We start from the raw sequence: 21,023 nt of genomic DNA, 5'->3' as shown, positions 1-21,023 counted from the left end.
GCTTTCACAAACAAGTACACTACTACTAAGTAAACACTAGAGGGAGCACCACAGACATCATGACATGCAGACATACAGCTAATGAACACATAGAATAGAACACGACCAATGGGCATTCAAGGCACCCAGAGGTGACACCACCTCAAGGGGGCATTACACAACCCATATATAAGGACAGGGCACACAAGCTCTGTCTCTTTCCACAGGCGACACTCAGAGAGAAGGACAGGGGCAGATCAGAAGCATCACACCCGCCACGTGGCTTAGAGCAGACTGGTTAGTCAGACTGAGTTACTACAGCAAGATTAGCAGGAGGGTCGAACTCATTTAAGAACGGTGTTACTAGTTCAATAAACATATTGAACTCATTACAAAGTCTGGACCTTCCTTTGTCAGAGTATACATCAAGGGAAGCAACTTATGCTACACCGAGCAGCATAACACAACAGCACACCCTCACAATCTCATACTCACCCACACACAATCTCCCACCTGCCCACTCTCCCTCACTCATACACGCGCGCACACTCTCTGCCACTGTCATATTCTGACGCCAACATGCACACTGCCCCTTCAATCCAACGAGCTGGGGTATTTCCCGCTATTAAGACTTGAATCATCCTCTGCTCCCCGTGAGTCACTGGTCCCAGTGCCGTCAGAGGAGGCTACTTTCGGAAGGTCTCTGGGCTGGGCTGCTCCACTCCAGTTGGTGACCCACACTCAGTATAATTACGTGGAAACGGAAAATAAAAGCAGGAAGCGGCCATTCAGCCCTTCGAGCCTGCTCTACCATTCAGTATGGCCATGGTTGATTATCTAACCTGTTCCCGCTTTCCCCACAGATTCTTGGATTGCGTTAGCCCCGAGAGCTATAACTAACTCCTTATAGATAACATACATTTTGGTCTCAACTCCTTCCTGTGGTAACAGAGTCCACAGGCCGACCACTCCCTGGGTGAAGAAATGTCTCCTCATCTCTGTCCTCAATGGTCTCCCCCGTAACCTCAGACTGTGCCGCCCCCCCCGGTTCTGGACACCCCCGCCACCACCAGGAACATCCTTCCTGCATCGGCCCTGTCCAGTCCTGGTGGAACGTAACCGGTTTTTAAAAGTCGAATGACGACCGTGAAATCTTAAAAACTCCATCCGGCTGAGTCGCCGTCGCTTCCCGGCTCCAGGGTCCCGGGCTCGATCCCCGGCTCGGGTCGCTGCCTGCGTGGAGTCTGCACGTCCTCCCCCCCCGCCGTGGGGTGGCCTCCTGGTGCTCCGGTTCCCTCCCACAAGCCCCGGGTTGGGCGGATTGGCCGTGGTAAATAGCCCCCTCAGTGTCCAAAAAGGTTCGGTGGGGCTACTGGGGTGAGGGGATCGAAACGGTGGACGGGTGGGCTTAAGTAGGGTGCCCCGTCCAAGGGCCGGGGCGGACTCGATGGGCCAAATGGCCTCCTTCTGCGTGGTAAATTCTTTGATTCGGGGGGAGGAGGTCTGCCACCCTTACCTGGCCTGGCCGACATGTGACTCCAGACCTACAGTAATGGGGTTGGCTCTCCCATGCCCCCTGGAACGACCAAAGAAGCAACTCGGTACTGGGACAATCGGAGATGGACAATAAATTCTAGGCCCAACCAGTGACCCCCTCCCCCACATCCGTGGAGTACATGAAGAAAACAGAGAGTGCGAACCCTCCGCTGTCCCTCTCAACCTTAAGACAGAGCTCCAAGAGCGAGCGTGACAGAAACTCCAAGTCTAACTTCAATCAGGGTTTTTTTTTAAATTTTTTTATTATTCATCCAACGGGAACATTTCTTTGGATGTTAAACTCACCAAGGGACGGTGACAAATAAATAACTTGACAGCTTTTGTGAAACAGAACCACAGAGCAGGCAGCAACCTCCAAAGTGGCAGTCACCGCCCAGCAAACTGATACTGGGCAGCTTGACGAGGTGGAGTCTTGCTGTGCAATTGTCGAGTGGAGTGGGAACTGGGGAGGCGGGGGGGGGGGGGGGGGGGGGGGGGGTTAAGTAACACAACCGAAGGGGACAGGCCCAGCGTGGGGCGGGGAGTGACAGCAGGTGGGTGCCGAGGCTGGCGTTAAACGAACAGTAACAGCGATGAGGAGCAGCTCCCGGGGTGCAGGGAGGCCGAACCGGGAGCGAGCTGTCGGAGGGCTAGGCCTCACGCAGCCTACAAGAGTTGGCAGCTGCAGTCCCGCTTCTTCACGTCGGTGGCCCACAGCAGCCACCTGAGCTTCTGCTCGTTGTAGGGTGGGTACCGGGTGGAGTTGATCTTCTCCATTCCTGGACTCTTGAGCACACAGGACCGCTTGTGGGAGAAGGTGTCGAAGGTGAACTTGCCGTGGTACATCCCGAGGCCACTGTACCCTGCCAACATTCAACAAGAGGCAACGTCAACTCTCCCCACTCCCAGGTCCTGGGCCATCTGTGGCTCAGGGAGCATGACGATTCGAAACACTGAATTACACTGAGGGAGCGCTGCACTGTCAGAGGGTCAGTACTGAGGGAGTGCTGCACTGTCAGAGGTTCAGTACTGAGGGTGTGCCGCACTGTCAGAGGGTCAGTACTGAGGGTGCTGCACTGTCAGAGGGTCAGTACTGAGGGAGTGCTGCACTGTCAGAGGGTCAGTACTGAGGGAGTGCTGCACTGTCAGAGGGTCAGTACTGAGGGAATGCTGCACTGTCAGAGGGTCAGTACTGAGGGAGTGCCACACTGTCAGAGGGTCAGTACTGAGGGAGTGCTGCACTCTCAGAGGGTCAGTACTGAGGGAGTGCTGCACTCTCAGAGGGTCAGTACTGAGGGAGTGCTGCACTGTCAGAGGGTCAGTACTGTGGGAGTGCTGCACTGTCAAAGGGTCAGTACTGAGGGAGTGCTGCACTGTCAGAGGGTCAGTACTGAGGGAGTGCTGCACTGTCAGAGGGTCAGTACTGAGGGAGTGCTGCTCTGTCAGAGGGTCAGTACTGAGGGAGTGCTGCACTGTCAGACGGTCAGTACTGAGGGAGTGCTGCACTGTCAGAGGGTCAGTACTGAGTGAGTGCCGCACTGTCAGAGGATCAGTACTGAGGGAGTGCTGCACTGTCAGAGGGTCAGTACTGAGGGAGCGCTGCACTGTCAGAGGGTCAGAACTGAGGGAGTGCTGCACTGTCAGAGGGTCAGTACTGAGGGAGTGCTGCACTATCAGAGGGTCAGTACTGAGGGAGTGCTGCACTGTCAGACGGTCAGTACTGAGGGAGTGCTGCACTGTCAGAGGGTCAGTACTGAGTGAGTGCCGCACTGTCAGAGGGTCAGTACTGAGGGAGTGCCGCACTGTCAGAGGATCAGTACTGAGGGAGCGCTGCACTGTCAGAGGGTCAGTACTGAGGGAGAGCTGCACTGTCAGAGGGTCAGTACTGAGGGAGTGCGTGAGAGGGTGTGTGTAAGTGTGTGTGCGTGTGAGTGTGTGAATGTGTGTCTGTGTGTGTGTGTCTGTGTGTGTCTGTGTATGTCTGTGTGTGTGAGTGTGTATGTCTGTTTCTGTGTGTGTGTCTGTGTCTGTGTGTGTCTGTGTATGTCTGTGTGTGTGAGTGTGTATGTCTGTTTCTGTGTGTGTGTCTGTGTGTGTGTCTGTGAGTGTGATTGTGTCTGTGTGAGTGTGAGTGTGTGAATGTGAGTGTGTGCCAGTGTGAGTGAGTGTGTGTGTGAGTGTGGGTGAGTGTGTGTCTTTGTGAGTGTGTGTGTGTGAGTGTGTGTGTGAGTGTGAGTGTGTGCCTGTGTGAGTGTGAGTGTGTTTGTGTCGCTGTGAGTGTGTGTGTGTGAGTGTGTGTGTGAGTGTGTGTGTGTGAATGTGTGTGTGAGTGTGTGTCTTTGTGAGTGTGTGCGCGGGTGTGTGTGTGTCTGTGTGTGTGAGTGTGTGTGTGAGTGTGTGTGTGTGTGTGAGTTTGTGTCAGTGTGAGTGTGTATCTGTGTGAGTGTGTGTGTGTGTGAGTGTGAGTGTGTTTGTGTCAGTGTGAGTGTGAGTGTGTCTGTGAGAGTGTGAGTGTGTGTGTTTGTGTCTGTGTGAGTGTGAGTGTGTGTGTATTGAAAGTGTGTGTGTCTGTGTGAGTGTGTGTGTGTGTGTGAGTGTGTGTGTGTGAGTGTGAGTGTGTTTGTGTCTGTGTGTGTGTGTAAGTGTGTGTGTGAGTGTAAGTGTGTGTGAGTGTGTCCGTGTGAGTGTGAGTGTGTTTGTGTCTGTGTGAGTGTGAGTGTGTGTGTGTGTGAGTGTGTGTGTGCGTGAGTGTGTGTGTGAGTGTGTGTGTGTGTGAGTGTGTGAGTGTGAGTGTGAGTGTGTGTGAGTGTGTGTGTGTGTTAGTGTCAGTGTGTGTGTGTGTGAGTCTGTGTCTGTGTGAGTGTGAGTGTGTGTGTGAGTGTGTGTGTGTTAGTGTCAGTGTCTGTGTGAGTGTGAGTGTGAGTGTGTTTGTGTCTGTGTGAGTGTGAGTGTGTCTGTGTGCGTGTGAGTGTGTCTGTGTGAGTGTGAGTGTGAGAGAGGGTGTGTTTGTGTCTGTGTGAGTGTGAGTGTGTGTGTGTGAGTGTGTGTCTGTGTGAGTGCGTGTGTGTGTGTGTGTGTGAGTGTGTTTGTGTGAGTGTGAGTGTGAGTGTGTTTGTGTCTGTGTGAGTGTGTGTGTGAGTCTGTGTCTGTGTGAGTGTGTTTGTGTCTGTGTGTGTGTGAGTGTGTGTGTGAGTGTGTGTGTCTGTGTGAGTGTGAGTGTGTGTGTGAGTGTGAGTGTGTGTGTGTGTGAGTGTGAGTGTGTTTGTGTGAGTGTGAGTGTGTTTGTGTCTGTGTGAGTGTGAGTGTGTGCGTGTGAGTGTGTCTGTGTGAGTGTGAGTGAGTGTGTGTGTGAGTGTGTGTGTCTGTGTGAGTGTGAGTGTGTGTGTGTGTGTGAGTGTGAGTGTGTTTGTGTGAGTGTGAGTGTGTCTGTGTGAGTGTGAGTGTGTGCGTGTGAGTGTGCCTGTGTGAGTGTGAGTGTGTGTGTGTGTGTGTCTGTGTGAGTGTGTGTGTGAGTGTGTGTGTCTGTGTGAGTGTGAGTGTGTTTGTGTCTGTGTGAGTGTGAGTGTGTGTGTGTGAGTGTGTCTGTGTGAGTGTGAGTGTGTCTGTGTGAGTGTGAGTGTGAGTGTGTGTGTGAGTGTGAGTGTGTGTGTGAGTGTGTGAGTGAGTGTGTGTGTGAGTGTGTGAGTGAGTGTGTGTGTGAGTGTGTGAGTGAGTGTGTGTGTGTGTGAGTGTGAGTGTGTGTGTGTTTGTGTGAGTGTGAGTGTGTTTGTGTCTGTGTGAGTGTGAGTGTGTGCGTGTGAGTGTGTCTGTGTGAGTGTGAGTGAGTGTGTGAGTGTGAGTGTGTGTGTGAGTGTGTGTGTGTGTGTGAGCGTGTGTGTGTGTGAGTGTGTGTGTGAGTGTGAGTGTGAGTGTGAGTGTGTTTGTGTCTGTGTGAGTGTGAGTGTGTGTGTGTGTTAGTGTAAGTGTGTGTGTGTTAGTGTGAGTGTGTGTGTGTTAGTGTCAGTGTGAGTGTGTGTGTGTGTGAGTGTGAGTGTGTGTGTGTGTGAGTGTGTGTGTGTGCCTGTGTGAGTGTGAGTGTGTTTGTGTCGCTGTGAGTGTGTGTGTGTGAGTGTGTGTGTGAGTGTGTGTGTGTGTGAATGTGTGTGTGAGTGTGTGTCTTTGTGAGTGTGTGCGCGGGTGTGTGTGTGTCTGTGTGTGTGAGTGTGTGTGTGTGTGTGTGAGTTTGTGTCAGTGTGAGTGTGTATCTGTGTGAGTGTGTGTGTGTGTGAGTGTGAGTGTGTTTGTGTCAGTGTGAGTGTGAGTGTGTCTGTGAGAGTGTGAGTGTGTGTGTTTGTGTCTGTGTGAGTGTGAGTGTGTGTGTATTGAAAGTGTGTGTGTCTGTGTGAGTGTGTGTGTGTGTGTGTGAGTGTGTGTGTGTGAGTGTGAGTGTGTTTGTGTCTGTGTGTGTGTGTAAGTGTGTGTGTGAGTGTAAGTGTGTGTGAGTGTGTCCGTGTGAGTGTGAGTGTGTTTGTGTCTGTGTGAGTGTGAGTGTGTGTGTGTGTGAGTGTGTGTGTGCGTGAGTGTGTGTGTGAGTGTGTGTGTGTGTGAGTGTGTGAGTGTGAGTGTGAGTGTGTGTGAGTGTGTGTGTGTGTTAGTGTCAGTGTGTGTGTGTGAGTCTGTGTCTGTGTGAGTGTGAGTGTGTGTGTGAGTGTGTGTGTGTTAGTGTCAGTGTCTGTGTGAGTGTGAGTGTGAGTGTGTTTGTGTCTGTGTGAGTGTGAGTGTGTCTGTGTGCGTGTGAGTGTGTCTGTGTGAGTGTGAGTGTGAGAGAGGGTGTGTTTGTGTCTGTGTGAGTGTGAGTGTGTGTGTGTGAGTGTGTGTCTGTGTGAGTGCGTGTGTGTGTGTGTGTGTGAGTGTGTTTGTGTGAGTGTGAGTGTGAGTGTGTTTGTGTCTGTGTGAGTGTGTGTGTGAGTCTGTGTCTGTGTGAGTGTGTTTGTGTCTGTGTGTGTGTGAGTGTGTGTGTGAGTGTGTGTGTCTGTGTGAGTGTGAGTGTGTGTGTGAGTGTGAGTGTGTGTGTGTGTGAGTGTGAGTGTGTTTGTGTGAGTGTGAGTGTGTTTGTGTCTGTGTGAGTGTGAGTGTGTGCGTGTGAGTGTGTCTGTGTGAGTGTGAGTGAGTGTGTGTGTGAGTGTGTGTGTCTGTGTGAGTGTGAGTGTGTGTGTGTGTGTGTGAGTGTGAGTGTGTTTGTGTGAGTGTGAGTGTGTCTGTGTGAGTGTGAGTGTGTGCGTGTGAGTGTGCCTGTGTGAGTGTGAGTGTGTGTGTGTGTGTGTCTGTGTGAGTGTGTGTGTGAGTGTGTGTGTCTGTGTGAGTGTGAGTGTGTTTGTGTCTGTGTGAGTGTGAGTGTGTGTGTGTGAGTGTGTCTGTGTGAGTGTGAGTGTGTCTGTGTGAGTGTGAGTGTGTGTGTGAGTGTGAGTGTGTGTGTGAGTGTGTGAGTGAGTGTGTGTGTGAGTGTGTGAGTGAGTGTGTGTGTGAGTGTGTGAGTGAGTGTGTGTGTGTGTGAGTGTGAGTGTGTGTGTGAGTGTGTGTGTGTGAGTGTGTGTGTGTGAGTGTGTTTGTGTCTGTGTGAGTGTGAGTGTGTCTGTGTGAGTGTGAGTGTGTGTGTGAGTGTGAGTGTGTGTGTGAGTGTGTGTGTGTGTGTGTGAGCGTGTGTGTGTGTGTGTGAGTGCGTGTGTGAGTGTGAGTGTGAGTGTGAGTGTGTTTGTGTCTGTGTGAGTGTGAGTGTGTGTGTGTGTTAGTGTAAGTGTGTGTGTGTTAGTGTGAGTGTGTGTGTGTTAGTGTCAGTGTGAGTGTGTGTGTGTGTGAGTGTGAGTGTGTGTGTGTGTGAGTGTGTGTGTGTGTGAGAGTGTGTGTGAGTGTGAGTGTGAGTGTGTTTGTGTCTGTGTGAGTGTGTGAGTGTGTGTGCGTGTGAGTGTGTGTGTTAGTGTGAGTGTGTGTGTGTGTTAGTGTCAGTGTGAGTGTGAGTGTGTGTGTGTTAGTGTGAGTGTGTGTGTGTGTTAGTGTCAGTGTGAGTGTGAGTGTGAGTGTATGTGTGAGTGTGTGTGTGTGTGAGTGTGTGTGTTAGTGTCAGTGTGAGTGTGAGTGTGTGTGTGTGAGTGTGTGTGTGAGTGTGTGTGTTAGTGTCAGTGTGAGTGTGAGTGTGTGTGTGAGTGTGTGTGTGAGTGTGTGTGTGTTAGTGTGTGTGTGAGTGTGTGTGTGTTCCTGTGTGAGTGTGAGTGTGTGTGTGTGTGAGTGTGTGTGTGTTCCTGTGTGAGTGTGAGTGTGTGTGTGTGTGTGTGTGAGTGTGTGTGTTAGTGTGTGTGTGAGTGTGTGTGTGTTCCTGTGTGAGTGTGAGTGTGTTAGTGTCAGTGTGTGTGTGAGTGTGTGTGTGTGAGTGTGTCAGTGTGAGTGTGAGTGTGTCAGTGTGAGTGTGTTCCTGTGTGAGTGCGAGTGTGTCAGTGTGAGTGTGAGTGTGAGTGTGAGTGTGTCCGCTGTGTCTCAGTCACACTGACACACTCACCGATGCCCCCGAAAGGCAGCGTGTTGAGAGTCATCTGCACCGCGTTGTCATTGGAGCAGAATCCGCCGCTGCTGGTTTTCTCCAACGCCTCATTCACCACCTGGAACCACAGCAAAGAGTCAGAAAGCTGAGCATTTATCGTGGTGGCTTCAGCCAATGTCAAAGCATCGCAGGTACTCGACTGTCAGAGCCACACAACTGACAGCACAGCAGAGCTCGGGGGGAGGGAGGGAGAGCGAGAGAGGGGGAGTGGGAGAGGGGGAGAGGGGGAGTGAGAGAGGGGGAGAGGGCGAGCAAGAGAGGGAGAGTGGAAGAGGGGGAGAGGGGGAGTGAGAGAGGGGGAGAGGGGGAGTGAGAGAGGGAGAGGGAGAGAGGGGGAGATGGAGAGAGGGGGGAGTGAGAGAGGGGGGAGTGAGAGAGGGAGAGCGAGAGGGGGAGAAAGAGAGGTGGAGAGGGGGAGGGGGAGAGCGAGAGAGGGGGAGTGAGAGAGGGGGAGAGGGAGAGGGGGAGAGGGGGAGAGGGGGAGTGAGAGAGGGGGAGAGCGAGAGAGGGGGAGTGGGAGAGGGGGAGAGGGGGAGTGAGAGAGGGGGAGAGGGGGAGTGAGAGAGGGAGAGCGAGCGAGGGGGAGTGGGAGAGGGGGTGAGAGAGGGGGGAGTGGGAGAGGGGGAGAGCAAAAGAGGGGGTGAGAGAGGGGGAGAGCGAGAGAGGGGGAGTGAGAGAGGGGGAGTGAGAGAGGGAGAGTGAGAGAGGGGGAGAGGGGTAGTGAGAGAGAGGGAGAGTGAGAGAGGGGGAGAGGGAGAGAGGGGGAGTGAGAGAGGGGGAGAGCGAAAGAGGGGGAGTGAGAGAGGGGGAGAGCGAGAGAGGGGGAGTGAGAGAGGGGGAGAGGGGGAGTGAGAGAGGGGGAGAGGGGGAGTGAGAGAGGGGGAGAGGGGGAGAGGGAGAGCGAGAGAGGGAGAGCGAGGGAGGAGGAGAGTGAGAGAGGGAGAGCGAGAGAGGGAGAGCGAGAGAGGGGGAGAGGGAGAGAGGGAGAGCGAGAGAGGGAGAGGGGGAGAGGGGTGGGTGAGAGAGGGGGAGCGAGAGAGGAGGAGAGTGAGAGAGGGAGAGCGAGAGAGGGAGAGCGAGAGGGGGAGAGAGGGAGAACGAGAGAGGGAGAGGGGGAGAGTGAGAGAGGGGGGAGTGAGAGAGGGAGAGGGGGAGAGGGGGAGAGTGAGAGAGGGGGGAGTGAGAGAGGGAGAGTGAGAGAGGGGGGAGTGGGAGAGGGGGAGAGCGAAAGAGGGGGAGTGAGAGAGGGGGAGAGGGAGAGCGAGAGAGGGAGAGAGGGAGAGGGGGGGAGTGAGAGAGGGGGAGCGAGAGAGGAGGAGAGTGAGAGAGGGAGAGCGAGAGAGGGAGAGCGAGAGGGGGAGAGAGGGAGAGTGAGAGAGGGAGAGAGGGGGAGAGTGAGAGAGGGAGGAGTGAGAGAGGGAGGAGTGAGAGAGGGAGAGGGGGAGAGGGGGAGAGTGAGAGAGGGGGGAGTGAGAGAGGGAGAGTGAGAGAGGGGGGAGTGAGAGAGGGGGGAGTGAGAGAGGGAGAGTGAGAGAGGGGGGAGTGAGTGAGGGAGAGAGGGGGGAGTGAGAGAGGGAGAGTGAGAGAGGGGGAGAGTGAGAGAGGGGGGAGTGAGAGAGGGGGGAGTGAGAGAGGGAGAGAGGGGGGAGTGAGAGAGGGAGAGCGAGAGGGGGAGAGTGAGAGAGGGGGGAGTGAGAGAGGGAGAGAGGGGGGAGTGAGAGAGGGAGAGCAAGAGAGGGAGAGCGAGAGAGGGAGGTAGAGAGAGGGAGAGCGAGTGAGAGAGGGGGAGAGTGAGAGATGGGGGAGTGAGAGATGGGGGAGTGAGAGAGGGGGAGCGAGAGAGGGAGAGCGAGTGAGAGAGGGGGAGAGTGAGAGGTGGGGGAGTGAGAGAGGGGGAGTGAGAGAGGGAGAGCGAGAGAGGGAGAGCGAGAGAGGGGGGAGGGGGAGAGTGAGAGAGGGGGGAGTGAGAGAGGGAGAGGGCGGGAGTGAGAGAGGGAGAGCGAGAGAGGGGGGAGGGGGAGAGTGAGAGAGGGAGAGCGAGAGAGGGAGAGTGAGTGAGAGAGGGGGAGAGTGAGAGATGGGGGAGTGATAGAGGGGGAGTGAGAGAGGGGGGAGGGGGAGAGCAAGAGAGGGAGAGCGAGAGAGGGAGGTAGAGAGAGGGAGAGCGAGTGAGAGAGGGGGAGAGTGAGAGATGGGGGAGTGAGAGATGGGGGAGTGAGAGAGGGGGAGCGAGAGAGGGAGAGCGAGTGAGAGAGGGGGAGAGTGAGAGATGGGGGAGTGAGAGAGGGGGAGTGAGAGAGGGAGAGCGAGAGAGGGAGAGCGAGAGGGGGGGAGGGGGAGAGTGAGAGAGGGGGGAGTGAGAGAGGGAGAGGGCGGGAGTGAGAGAGGGAGAGCGAGAGAGGGGGGAGGGGGAGAGTGAGAGAGGGAGAGCGAGAGAGGGAGAGTGAGTGAGAGAGGGGGAGAGTGAGAGATGGGGGAGTGATAGAGGGGGAGTGAGAGAGGGGGAGCAAGAGAGGGAGAGCGAGAGAGGGGGGAGGGGGAGAGTGAGAGAGGGTGGGAGTGAGATAGAGAGAGGGGGAGGTAGAGAGAGAGAGAGGTAGAGAGAGAGGGAGTGAGAGAGGGGGATGTAGAAGAGAGGTAGAGAGAGGACAGTAGAGAGAGGGAGTGAGAGAGGGAGTGAGAGAGAAAGATGTAGAGAGAGGGAGTGAGAGAGGGGGAGTTAGAGAAAGAGATGTATAGAGAGGGTGGTCGAGCGAGGGTGGTAGAGAGTGACAGACAGAGAAGGACAGAGAGTGAAGTACACAGAGCTCGAGAGAGAGGACGTGGGGAAGAAGTGAGGGAGGAAAGGTAAAGACTGGAAAAACACAGAGGCACTGGAAAGAGAGCGACTCAGGCTGAGAAAGGCAGAGAAAGAAAAATGACAGATAGATCGATTCAGCAGCGGGAGAGAAATCCAGAGACTGACAGTCACATAGGGAGAAGGAGAGGTTCCAACTGGAGGCAGAGGGCCAAAGAACAGCAGGGAAAATAAGACAGAAAGGTAGAGGGTGAGATAGATCTCCGAAACGGCAGCAGATTCAGGCAGGCTATTCGACTGTACAAGGCATCACAGGAAGAGCCTGCTCCTGCACTCGTGCAGCAGGCTGCTCCCAGAGTGGGCTGGTGACTTCCGGGACCAAACTGGCACACAGCCAATCCAATCGAGGCAAAGTAGGAGTGTTTTTCACGCTGTGACGTTACGGCCCTGGTTACAGCCACTGGGGCCTCACACAGACCAATCCACATCTCACACACTGGACACTGTCACATCGGTACAGACACTGGGACCTCACACAGACCAATCCACATCTCACACACTGGACACTCTCACATCGGTACAGACACTGGGACCTCACACAGACCAATCCACATCTCACACACTGGACACTCTCACATCGGTACAGACACTGGGACCTCACACAGACCAATCCACATCTCACACACTGGACACTCTCACATCGGAACAGACACTGGGGCCTGACACAGACCAATCCACATCTCACACACTGGACACTCTCACATCGGTACAGACACTGGGACCTCACACAGACCAATCCACATCTCACACTCTGGACACTCTCACATCGGTACAGACACTGGGACCTCACACAGACCAATCCACATCTCACACACTGGACACTCTCACATCGGTACAGACACTGGGGCCTCACACAGACCAATCCACATCTCACACACTGGACACTCTCACATCGGTACAGACACTGGGACCTCACACAGACCAATCCACATCTCACACTCTGGACACTCTCACATCGGTACAGACACTGGGACCTCACACAGACCAATCCACATCTCACTCACTGGACACTCTCACATCGGTACAGACACTGGGGCCTGACACAGACCAATCCACATCTCACACACTGGACACTCTCACATCGGTACAGACACTGGGACCTCACACAGACCAATCCACATCTCACACACTGGACACTCTCACATCGGTACAGACACTGGGGCCTGACACAGACCAATCCACGTCTCACACACTGGACACTCTCACATCGGTACAGACACTGGGGCCTCACACAGACCAATCCACATCTCACACACTGGACACTCTCACATCGGTACAGACGCTGGGACCTCACACAGACCAATCCACATCTCACACACTGGACACTCTCACATCGGTACAGACACTGGGGCCTCACACAGACCAATCCACATCTCACACACTGGACACTGTCACATCGGTACAGACACTGGGGCCTCACACAGACCAATCCACATCTCACACACTGGACACTCTCACATCGGTACAGACACTGGGGCCTCACACAGACCAATCCACATCTCACACACTGGACACTCTCACATCGGTACAGACACTGGGGCCTGACACAGACCAATCCACATCTCACACACTGGACACTCTCACATCGGTACAGACACTGGGGCCTCACACAGACCAATCCACGTCTCACACACTGGACACTGTCACATCGGTACAGACACTGGGGCCTCACACAGACAAATCCACGTCTCACACACTGGACACTCTCACATCGGTACAGACACTGGGGCCTGACACAGACCAATCCACGTCTCACACACTGGACACTGTCACATCGGTACAGACACTGGGGCCTCACACAGACAAATCCACGTCTCACACACTGGACACTGTCACATCGGTACAGACACTGGGACCTCACACAGACCAATCCACGTCTCACACACTGGACACTCTCACATCGGTACAGACACTGGGGCCTCACACAGACCAATCCACATCTCACACACTGGACACTCTCACATCGGTACAGACACTGGGGCCTGACACAGACCAATCCACATCTCACACACTGGACACTCTCACATCGGTACAGACACTGGGGCCTGACACAGACCAATCCACATCTCACACACTGGACACTCTCACATCGGTACAGACACTGGGACCTCACACAGACCAATCCACATCTCACACACTGGACACTCTCACATCGGTACAGACACTGGGGCCTGACACAGACCAATCCACATCTCACACACTGGACACTCTCACATCGGTACAGACACTGGGGCCTCACACAGACCAATCCACATCTCACACACTGGACACTCTCACATCGGTACAGACACTGGGGCCTCACACAGACCAATCCACATCTCACTCACTGGATACTGTCACATCGTTACAGACACTGGGGCCTGACACAGATCAATCCACATCTCACACACTGGACACTCTCACATCGGTACAGACACTGGGGCCTGACACAGACCAATCCACATCTCACACACTGGACACTGTCACATCGGTACAGACACTGGGACCTCACACAGACCAATCCACATCTCACACACTGAACACTCTCACATCGGTACAGACACTGGGACCTCACACAGACCAATCCACATCTCACTCACTGGACACTCTCACATCGGTACAGACACTGGGACCTCACACAGACCAATCCACATCTCACACACTGGACACTCTCACATCGGTACAGACACTGGGACCTCACACAGACCAATCCACATCTCACACACTGGACACTCTCACATCGGTACAGACACTGGGGCCTCACACAGACCAATCCACATCTCACACACTGGACACTGTCACATCGGTACAGACACTGGGACCTCACACAGACCAATCCACGTCTCACACACTGGACACTCTCACATCGGTACAGACACTGGGACCTCACACAGACCAATCCACATCTCACACACTGGACACTCTCACATCGTTACAGACACTGGGGCCTGACACAGACCAATCCACATCTCACACACTGGACACTCTCACATCGGTACAGACACTGGGACCTCACACAGACCAATCCACATCTCACACACTGGACACTCTCACATCGGTACAGACACTGGGGCCTCACACAGACCAATCCACATCTCACACACTGGACACTCTCACATCGGTACAGACACTGGGACCTCACACAGACCAATCCACATCTCACACACTGGACACTCTCACATCGGTACAGACACTGGGAGCTCACACAGACCAATCCACATCTCACTCACTGGATACTGTCACATCGGTACAGACACTGGGACCTCACACAGACCAATCCACATCTCACACTCTGGACACTCTCACATCGGTACAGACACTGGGACCTCGCACAGACCAATCCACATCTCACACACTGGACACTGTCACATCGGTACAGACACTGGGACCTCACACAGACCAATCCACATCTCACACACTGGACACTCTCACATCGGTACAGACACTGGGACCTCACACCGACCAATCCACATCTCACACACTGGACACTGTCACATCGGTACAGACACTGGGGCCTGACACAGACCAATCCACATCTCACACACTGGACACTCTCACATCGGTACAGACACTGGGGCCTGACACAGACCAATCCACATCTCAAACACTGGACACTCTCACATCAGTACAGACACTGGGGCCTCACACAGACCAATCCACATCTCACACTCTGGACACTCTCACATCAGTACAGACACTGGGGCCTCACACAGACCAATCCACATCTCACACACTGGACACTCTCACATCGGTACAGACACTGGGACCTGACACAGACCAATCCACATCTCACACACTGGACACTGTCACATCGGTACAGACACTGGGACCTCACACAGACCAATCCACATCTCACTCACTGGATACTGTCACATCGGTACAGACACTGGGGCCTCACACAGACCAATCCACATCTCACACACTGGACACTGTCACATCGGTACAGACACTGGGACCTCACACAGACCAATCCACATCTCACACTCTGGACACTCTCACATCGGTACAGACACTGGGACCTCGCACAGACCAATCCACATCTCACACACTGGACACTGTCACATCGGTACAGACACTGGGACCTCACACAGACCAATCCACATCTCACACACTGGACACTCTCACATCAGTACAGACACTGGGGCCTCACACAGACCAATCCACATCTCACACACTGGACACTCTCACATCGGTACAGACACTGGGGCCTCACACAGACCAATCCACGTCTCACACACTGGACACTGTCACATCGGTACAGACACTGGGGCCTGACACAGACCAATCCACATCTCACACTCTGGACACTCACATCGGTACAGACACTGGGACCTCACACAGACCAATCCACATCTCACTCACTGGACACTGTCACATCGGTACAGACACTGGGACCTCACACAGACCAATCCACATCTCACACACTGGACACTCTCACATCGGTACAGACACTGGGACCTCACACAGACCAATCCACATCTCACACACTGGACACTCTCACATCGGTACAGACACTGGGACCTCACACAGACCAATCCACATCTCACACACTGGACACTCTCACATCGGTACAGACACTGGGGCCTCACACAGACCAATCCACATCTCACACACTGGACACTCTCACATCGGTACAGACACTGGGGCCTCACACAGACCAATCCACATCTCACACACTGGACACTCTCACATCGGTACAGACACTGGGACCTCACACAGACCAATCCACATCTCACACACTGGACACTCTCACATCGGTACAGACACTGGGGCCTCACACAGACCAATCCACGTCTCACACACTGGACACTCTCACATCGGTACAGACACTGGGGCCTCACACAGACCAATCCATATCTCACACACTGGACACTCTCACATCGGTACAGACACTGGGACCTCACACAGACCAATCCACATCTCACACACTGAACACTGTCACACCAGTACACACCCACCCTGGTCACAGACACAGGGACCGTTGTTCCGAACAATCCACACCTTATTGTTCGTTGAGTAGATATAAAGGGACAGCGGTTTCTGACGCCTGTTGATGAACCCAATGGCTTCCTCCAAAGAGCTAATGTTGATGATGGGCAAAATTGGACCATTAATCTCCTCCCTCATCACTGGGTCCGACTCCTTCACATCGATCAGCACTGTTGGTGCTGGAGAGAAACACATAGCAATTTATATGACACAGTTAAATCACATTCTGGATATTAGAGTGAACGACAGGGGGAGTCGTATAACAAAGAGTGAGGGGGTTAGTGTAATAAACAGTGCTGGAAAATGTTGTAAACAGTGTTGTAAACAGTGTGGTAAACAGTATGGGGATTAGTGTTGTAAACAGTGTGGTGAACAATATGGAGATTAGTGGTGTAAACAGTGTGGTAAACAGTATGGGGATTAGTGTTGTAAACAGTGTGGTAAACAGTATGGGGATTAGTGTTGTAAACAGTGTGGTAAACAGTATGGGGATTAGTATTGTAAACAGTGTAGTAAACAGTATGGGGATTAGTGTTGTAAACACTGTGGTAAACAGTATGGGGATTAGTGTTGTAAAAAGTGTGGTAAACAGTATGGGGATTAGTGTTGTAACCAGTGAGGTAAACAGTATGGGGATTAGTGTTGTAAACACTGTGGTGAACAGTATGGGGATTAGTGTTGTAAACAGTGTGGTGAACAGTATGGGGATTAGTGTTGTAAACAGTGTGGTAAACAGTATGGGGATTAGTGCTGTAAACAGTGTGGTAAACTGTATGGGGATTAGTGTTGTAAACAGTGTGGTGAACAGTATGGGGATTAGTGTTGTAAACAGTGTGGTCAACAGTATGGGGATTAGTGTTGTAAACAGTGTGGTAAACAGTATGGGGATTAGTGTTGTAAACAGTGTGGTAAACAGTATGGGGATTAGTGTTGTAAACACTGTGGTAAACAGTATGGGGATTAGTGTTGTAAACAGTGTGGTAAACAGTATGGGGATTAGTGTTGTAAACAGTGTGGTAAACAGTATGGGGATTAGTGTTGTAAACACTGTGGTAAACAGTATGGGGATTAGTGTTGTAAACAATGTGGTAAACAGTATGGGGATTAGTGTTGTAAACAGTGTGGTGAACAGTATGGGGATTAGTGTTGTAAACAGTGTGGTAAACAGCATGGGGATTAGTGTTGTAAACAGTGTGGTAAACAGTCTGGGGATTAGTGTTGTAAACAGTGTGGTAAACAGTATGGGGATTAGTGTTGTAAACAGTGTGGTAAACAGTATGGGGATTAGTGTTGTAAACAGTGTGGTGAACAGTATGGGGATTAGTGTTGTAAACAGTGTGGTAAACAGTATGGGGATTAGTGTTGTAAACAGTGTGGGAAACAGTATGGGGATTAGTGCTGTAAACAGTGTGGGAACAGTATGGGGATTAGTGTTGTAAACAGTGTGGTTAACAGTATGGGGATTAGTACTGTAAACAGTGTGGTAAACAGTATGGGGATTAGCGTTGTAAACAGTGTGGTAAACAGTATGGGGATTAGTGTTGTAAACAGTGTGGTAAACAGTGTGGTGATTAGTGTTGTAAACAGTGTGGTAACCAGTATGGGGATTAGTGCTGTAAACAGTGTGGTAAACAGTATGGGGATTAGTATTGTAAACAGTGTGGTAAACAGTATGGGGATTAGTATTGTAAACAGTGTGGTAAACAGTATGGGGATTAGTGTTGTAAACAGCGTGGTAAACAGTATGGGGATTAGTGTTGTAAACAGTGTGGTAAACAGTATGGGGATTAGTGTTGTAAACAGTGTGGTAAACAGTATGGGGATTAGTATTGTAAACAGTGTGGTAAACAGTATGGGGATTAGTGCTGTAAACAGTGTGGGAACAGTATGGGGATTAGTGTTGTAAACAGTGTGGTTAACAGTATGGGGATTAGTATTGTAAACAGTGTGGTAAACAGTGTGGGGATTAGTATTGTAAACAGTGTGGTAAACAGTATGGGGATTAGTGTTGTAAACAGTGTGGTAAACAGTATGGGGATTAGTGTTGTAACCTGTGAGGTAAACAGTGTGGGGATTAGTGCTGTAAACAGTGTGGTAAACAGTATGGGGATTAGTGCTGTAAACAGTGTGGTAAACAGTATGGGGATTAGTGTTGTAAACAGTGTGGTTAACAGTATGGGGATTAGTATTGTAAACAGTGTGGTAAACAGTATGGGGATTAGTGTTGTAAACAGTGTGGTAAACAGTGTGGTGATTAGTGTTGTAAACAGTGTGGTAACCAGTATGGGGATTAGTGTTGTAAACAGTGTGGGAAACAGTATGGGGATTAGTGTTGTAAACAGTGTGGTAAACAGTATGGGGATTAGTATTGTAAACAGTGTGGTAAACAGTATGGGGATTAGTGCTGTAAACAGTGTGGGAACAGTATGGGGATTAGTGTTGTAAACAGTGTGGTTAACAGTATGGGGATTAGTATTGTAAACAGTGTGGTAAACAGTATGGGGATTAGTGTTGTAAACAGTGTGGTAAACAGTATGGGGATTAGTGTTGTAAACAGTGTGGTAAACAGTGTGGTGATTAGTGTTGTAAACAGTGTGGTAACCAGTATGGGGATTAGTGCTGTAAACAGTGTGGTAAACAGTATGGGGATTAGTATTGTAAACAGTGTGGTAAACAGTATGGGGATTAGTATTGTAAACAGTGTGGTAAACAGTATGGGGATTAGTGTTGTAAACAGTGTGGTAAACAGTATGGGGATTAGTATTGTAAACAGTGTGGTAAACAGTATGGGGATTAGTGCTGTAAACAGTGTGGGAACAGTATGGGGATTAGTGTTGTAAACAGTGTGGTTAACAGTATGGGGATTAGTATTGTAAACAGTGTGGTAAACAGTGTGGGGATTAGTATTGTAAACAGTGTGGTAAACAGTATGGGGATTAGTGTTGTAAACAGTGTGGTAAACAGTATGGGGATTAGTGTTGTAACCTGTGAGGTAAACAGTGTGGGGATTAGTGCTGTAAACAGTGTGGTAAACAGTATGGGGATTAGTGCTGTAAACAGTGTGGTAAACAGTATGGGGATTAGTGTTGTAAACAGTGTGGTTAACAGTATGGGGATTAGTATTGTAAACAGTGTGGTAAACAGTATGGGGATTAGTGTTGTAAACAGTGTGGTAAACAGTGTGGTGATTAGTGATGTAAACAGTGTGGTAACCAGTATGGGGATTAGTGCTGTAAACAGTGTGGTAAACAGTATGGGGATTAGTATTGTAAACAGTGTGGTAAACAGTATGGGGATTAGTATTGTAAACAGTGTGGTAAACAGTATGGGGATTAGTGTTGTAAACAGCGTGGTAAACAGTATGGGGATTAGTGTTGTAAACAGTGTGGTGAACAGTATGGGGATTAGTGTTGTAAACAGTGTGGTAAACAGTATGGGGATTAGTATTGTAAACAGTGTGGTAAACAGTATGGGGATTAGTGCTGTAAACAGTGTGAGAACAGTATGGGGATTAGTGTTGTAAACAGTGTGGTTAACAGTATGGGGATTAGTATTGTAAACAGTGTGGTAAACAGTGTGGGGATTAGTATTGTAAACAGTGTGGTAAACAGTATGGGGATTAGTGTTGTAAACAGTGTGGTAAACAGTATGGGGATTAGTGTTGTAACCTGTGAGGTAAACAGTGTGGGGATTAGTGCTGTAAACAGTGTGGTAAACAGTATGGGGATTAGTGTTGTAAACAGTGTGGTAAACAGTATGGGGATTAGTGTTGTAAACACTGTGGTAAACAGTATGGGGATTAGTGTTGTAAACAATGTGGTAAACAGTATGGGGATTAGTGTTGTAAACAGTGTGGTGAACAGTATGGGGATTAGTGTTGTAAACAGTGTGGTAAACAGCATGGGGATTAGTGTTGTAAACAGTGTGGTAAACAGTATGGGGATTAGTGTTGTAAACAGTGTGGTAAACAGTATGGGGATTAGTGTTGTAAACAGTGTGGTAAACAGTATGGGGATTAGTGTTGTAAACAGTGTGGTGAACAGTATGGGGATTAGTGTTGTAAACAGTGTGGTAAACAGTATGGGGATTAGTGTTGTAAACAGTGTGGGAAACAGTATGGGGATTAGTGCTGTAAACAGTGTGGGATCAGTATGGGGATTAGTGTTGTAAACAGTGTGGTTAACAGTATGGGGATTAGTATTGTAAACAGTGTGGTAAACAGTATGGGGATTAGCGTTGTAAACAGTGTGGTAAACAGTATGGGGATTAGTGTTGTAAACAGTGTGGTAAACAGTGTGGTGATTAGTGTTGTAAACAGTGTGGTAACCAGTATGGGGATTAGTGCTGTAAACAGTGTGGTAAACAGTATGGGGATTAGTATTGTAAACAGTGTGGTAAACAGTATGGGGATTAGTATTGTAAACAGTGTGTTAAACAGTATGGGGATTAGTGTTGTAAACAGCGTGGTAAACAGTATGGGGATTAGTGTTGTAAACAGTGTGGTAAACAGTATGGGGATTAGTGTTGTAAACAGTGTGGTAAACAGTATGGGGATTAGTATTGTAAACAGTGTGGTAAACAGTATGGGGATTAGTGCTGTAAACAGTGTGGGAACAGTATGGGGATTAGTGTTGTAAACAGTGTGGTTAACAGTATGGGGATTAGTATTGTAAACAGTGTGGTAAACAGTGTGGGGATTAGTATTGTAAACAGTGTGGTAAACAGTATGGGGATTAGTGTTGTAAACAGTGTGGTAAACAGTATGGGGATTAGTGTTGTAACCTGTGAGGTAAACAGTGTGGGGATTAGTGCTGTAAACAGTGTGGTAAACAGTATGGGGATTAGTGCTGTAAACAGTGTGGTAAACAGTATGGGGATTAGTGTTGTAAACAGTGTGGTTAACAGTATGGGGATTAGTATTGTAAACAGTGTGGTAAACAGTATGGGGATTAGTGTTGTAAACAGTGTGGTAAACAGTGTGGTGATTAGTGTTGTAAACAGTGTGGTAACCAGTATGGGGATTAGTGTTGTAAACAGTGTGGGAAACAGTATGGGGATTAGTGTTGTAAACAGTGTGGTAAACAGTATGGGGATTAGTATTGTAAACAGTGT

At 50.7% G+C, this 21,023-nt stretch overlaps 1 protein-coding gene across 1 annotated transcript in view; it reads right to left on the bottom strand.

Moving 5' to 3' along the window:
- Positions 1-2,013: 2,013 nt before the first annotated feature.
- Positions 2,014-21,023, bottom strand: part of LOC140410106 (aldehyde dehydrogenase family 3 member B1-like) — a 525,125-nt gene continuing 506,115 nt past the window's right edge. The window contains exons 7-9 of the mRNA XM_072498045.1: positions 15,924-16,090; positions 8,045-8,144; positions 2,014-2,378 (exon numbers count right to left, since the gene is read on the bottom strand). Coding sequence (XP_072354146.1) covers positions 2,182-2,378; positions 8,045-8,144; positions 15,924-16,090 — 464 coding nt within the window. The 3' untranslated portion in view covers positions 2,014-2,181. The remainder of the gene's footprint in view (positions 2,379-8,044; positions 8,145-15,923; positions 16,091-21,023) is intronic.

The sequence above is a fragment of the Scyliorhinus torazame genome, chromosome 4 (assembly GCF_047496885.1).
Source record: "Scyliorhinus torazame isolate Kashiwa2021f chromosome 4, sScyTor2.1, whole genome shotgun sequence".
NCBI classification, from domain to species: Eukaryota; Metazoa; Chordata; class Chondrichthyes; order Carcharhiniformes; family Scyliorhinidae; genus Scyliorhinus; species Scyliorhinus torazame.
The sequence above is the reverse complement of the archived record's forward strand: the minus strand, read 5'-3'. Positions and strand labels throughout refer to the sequence as shown.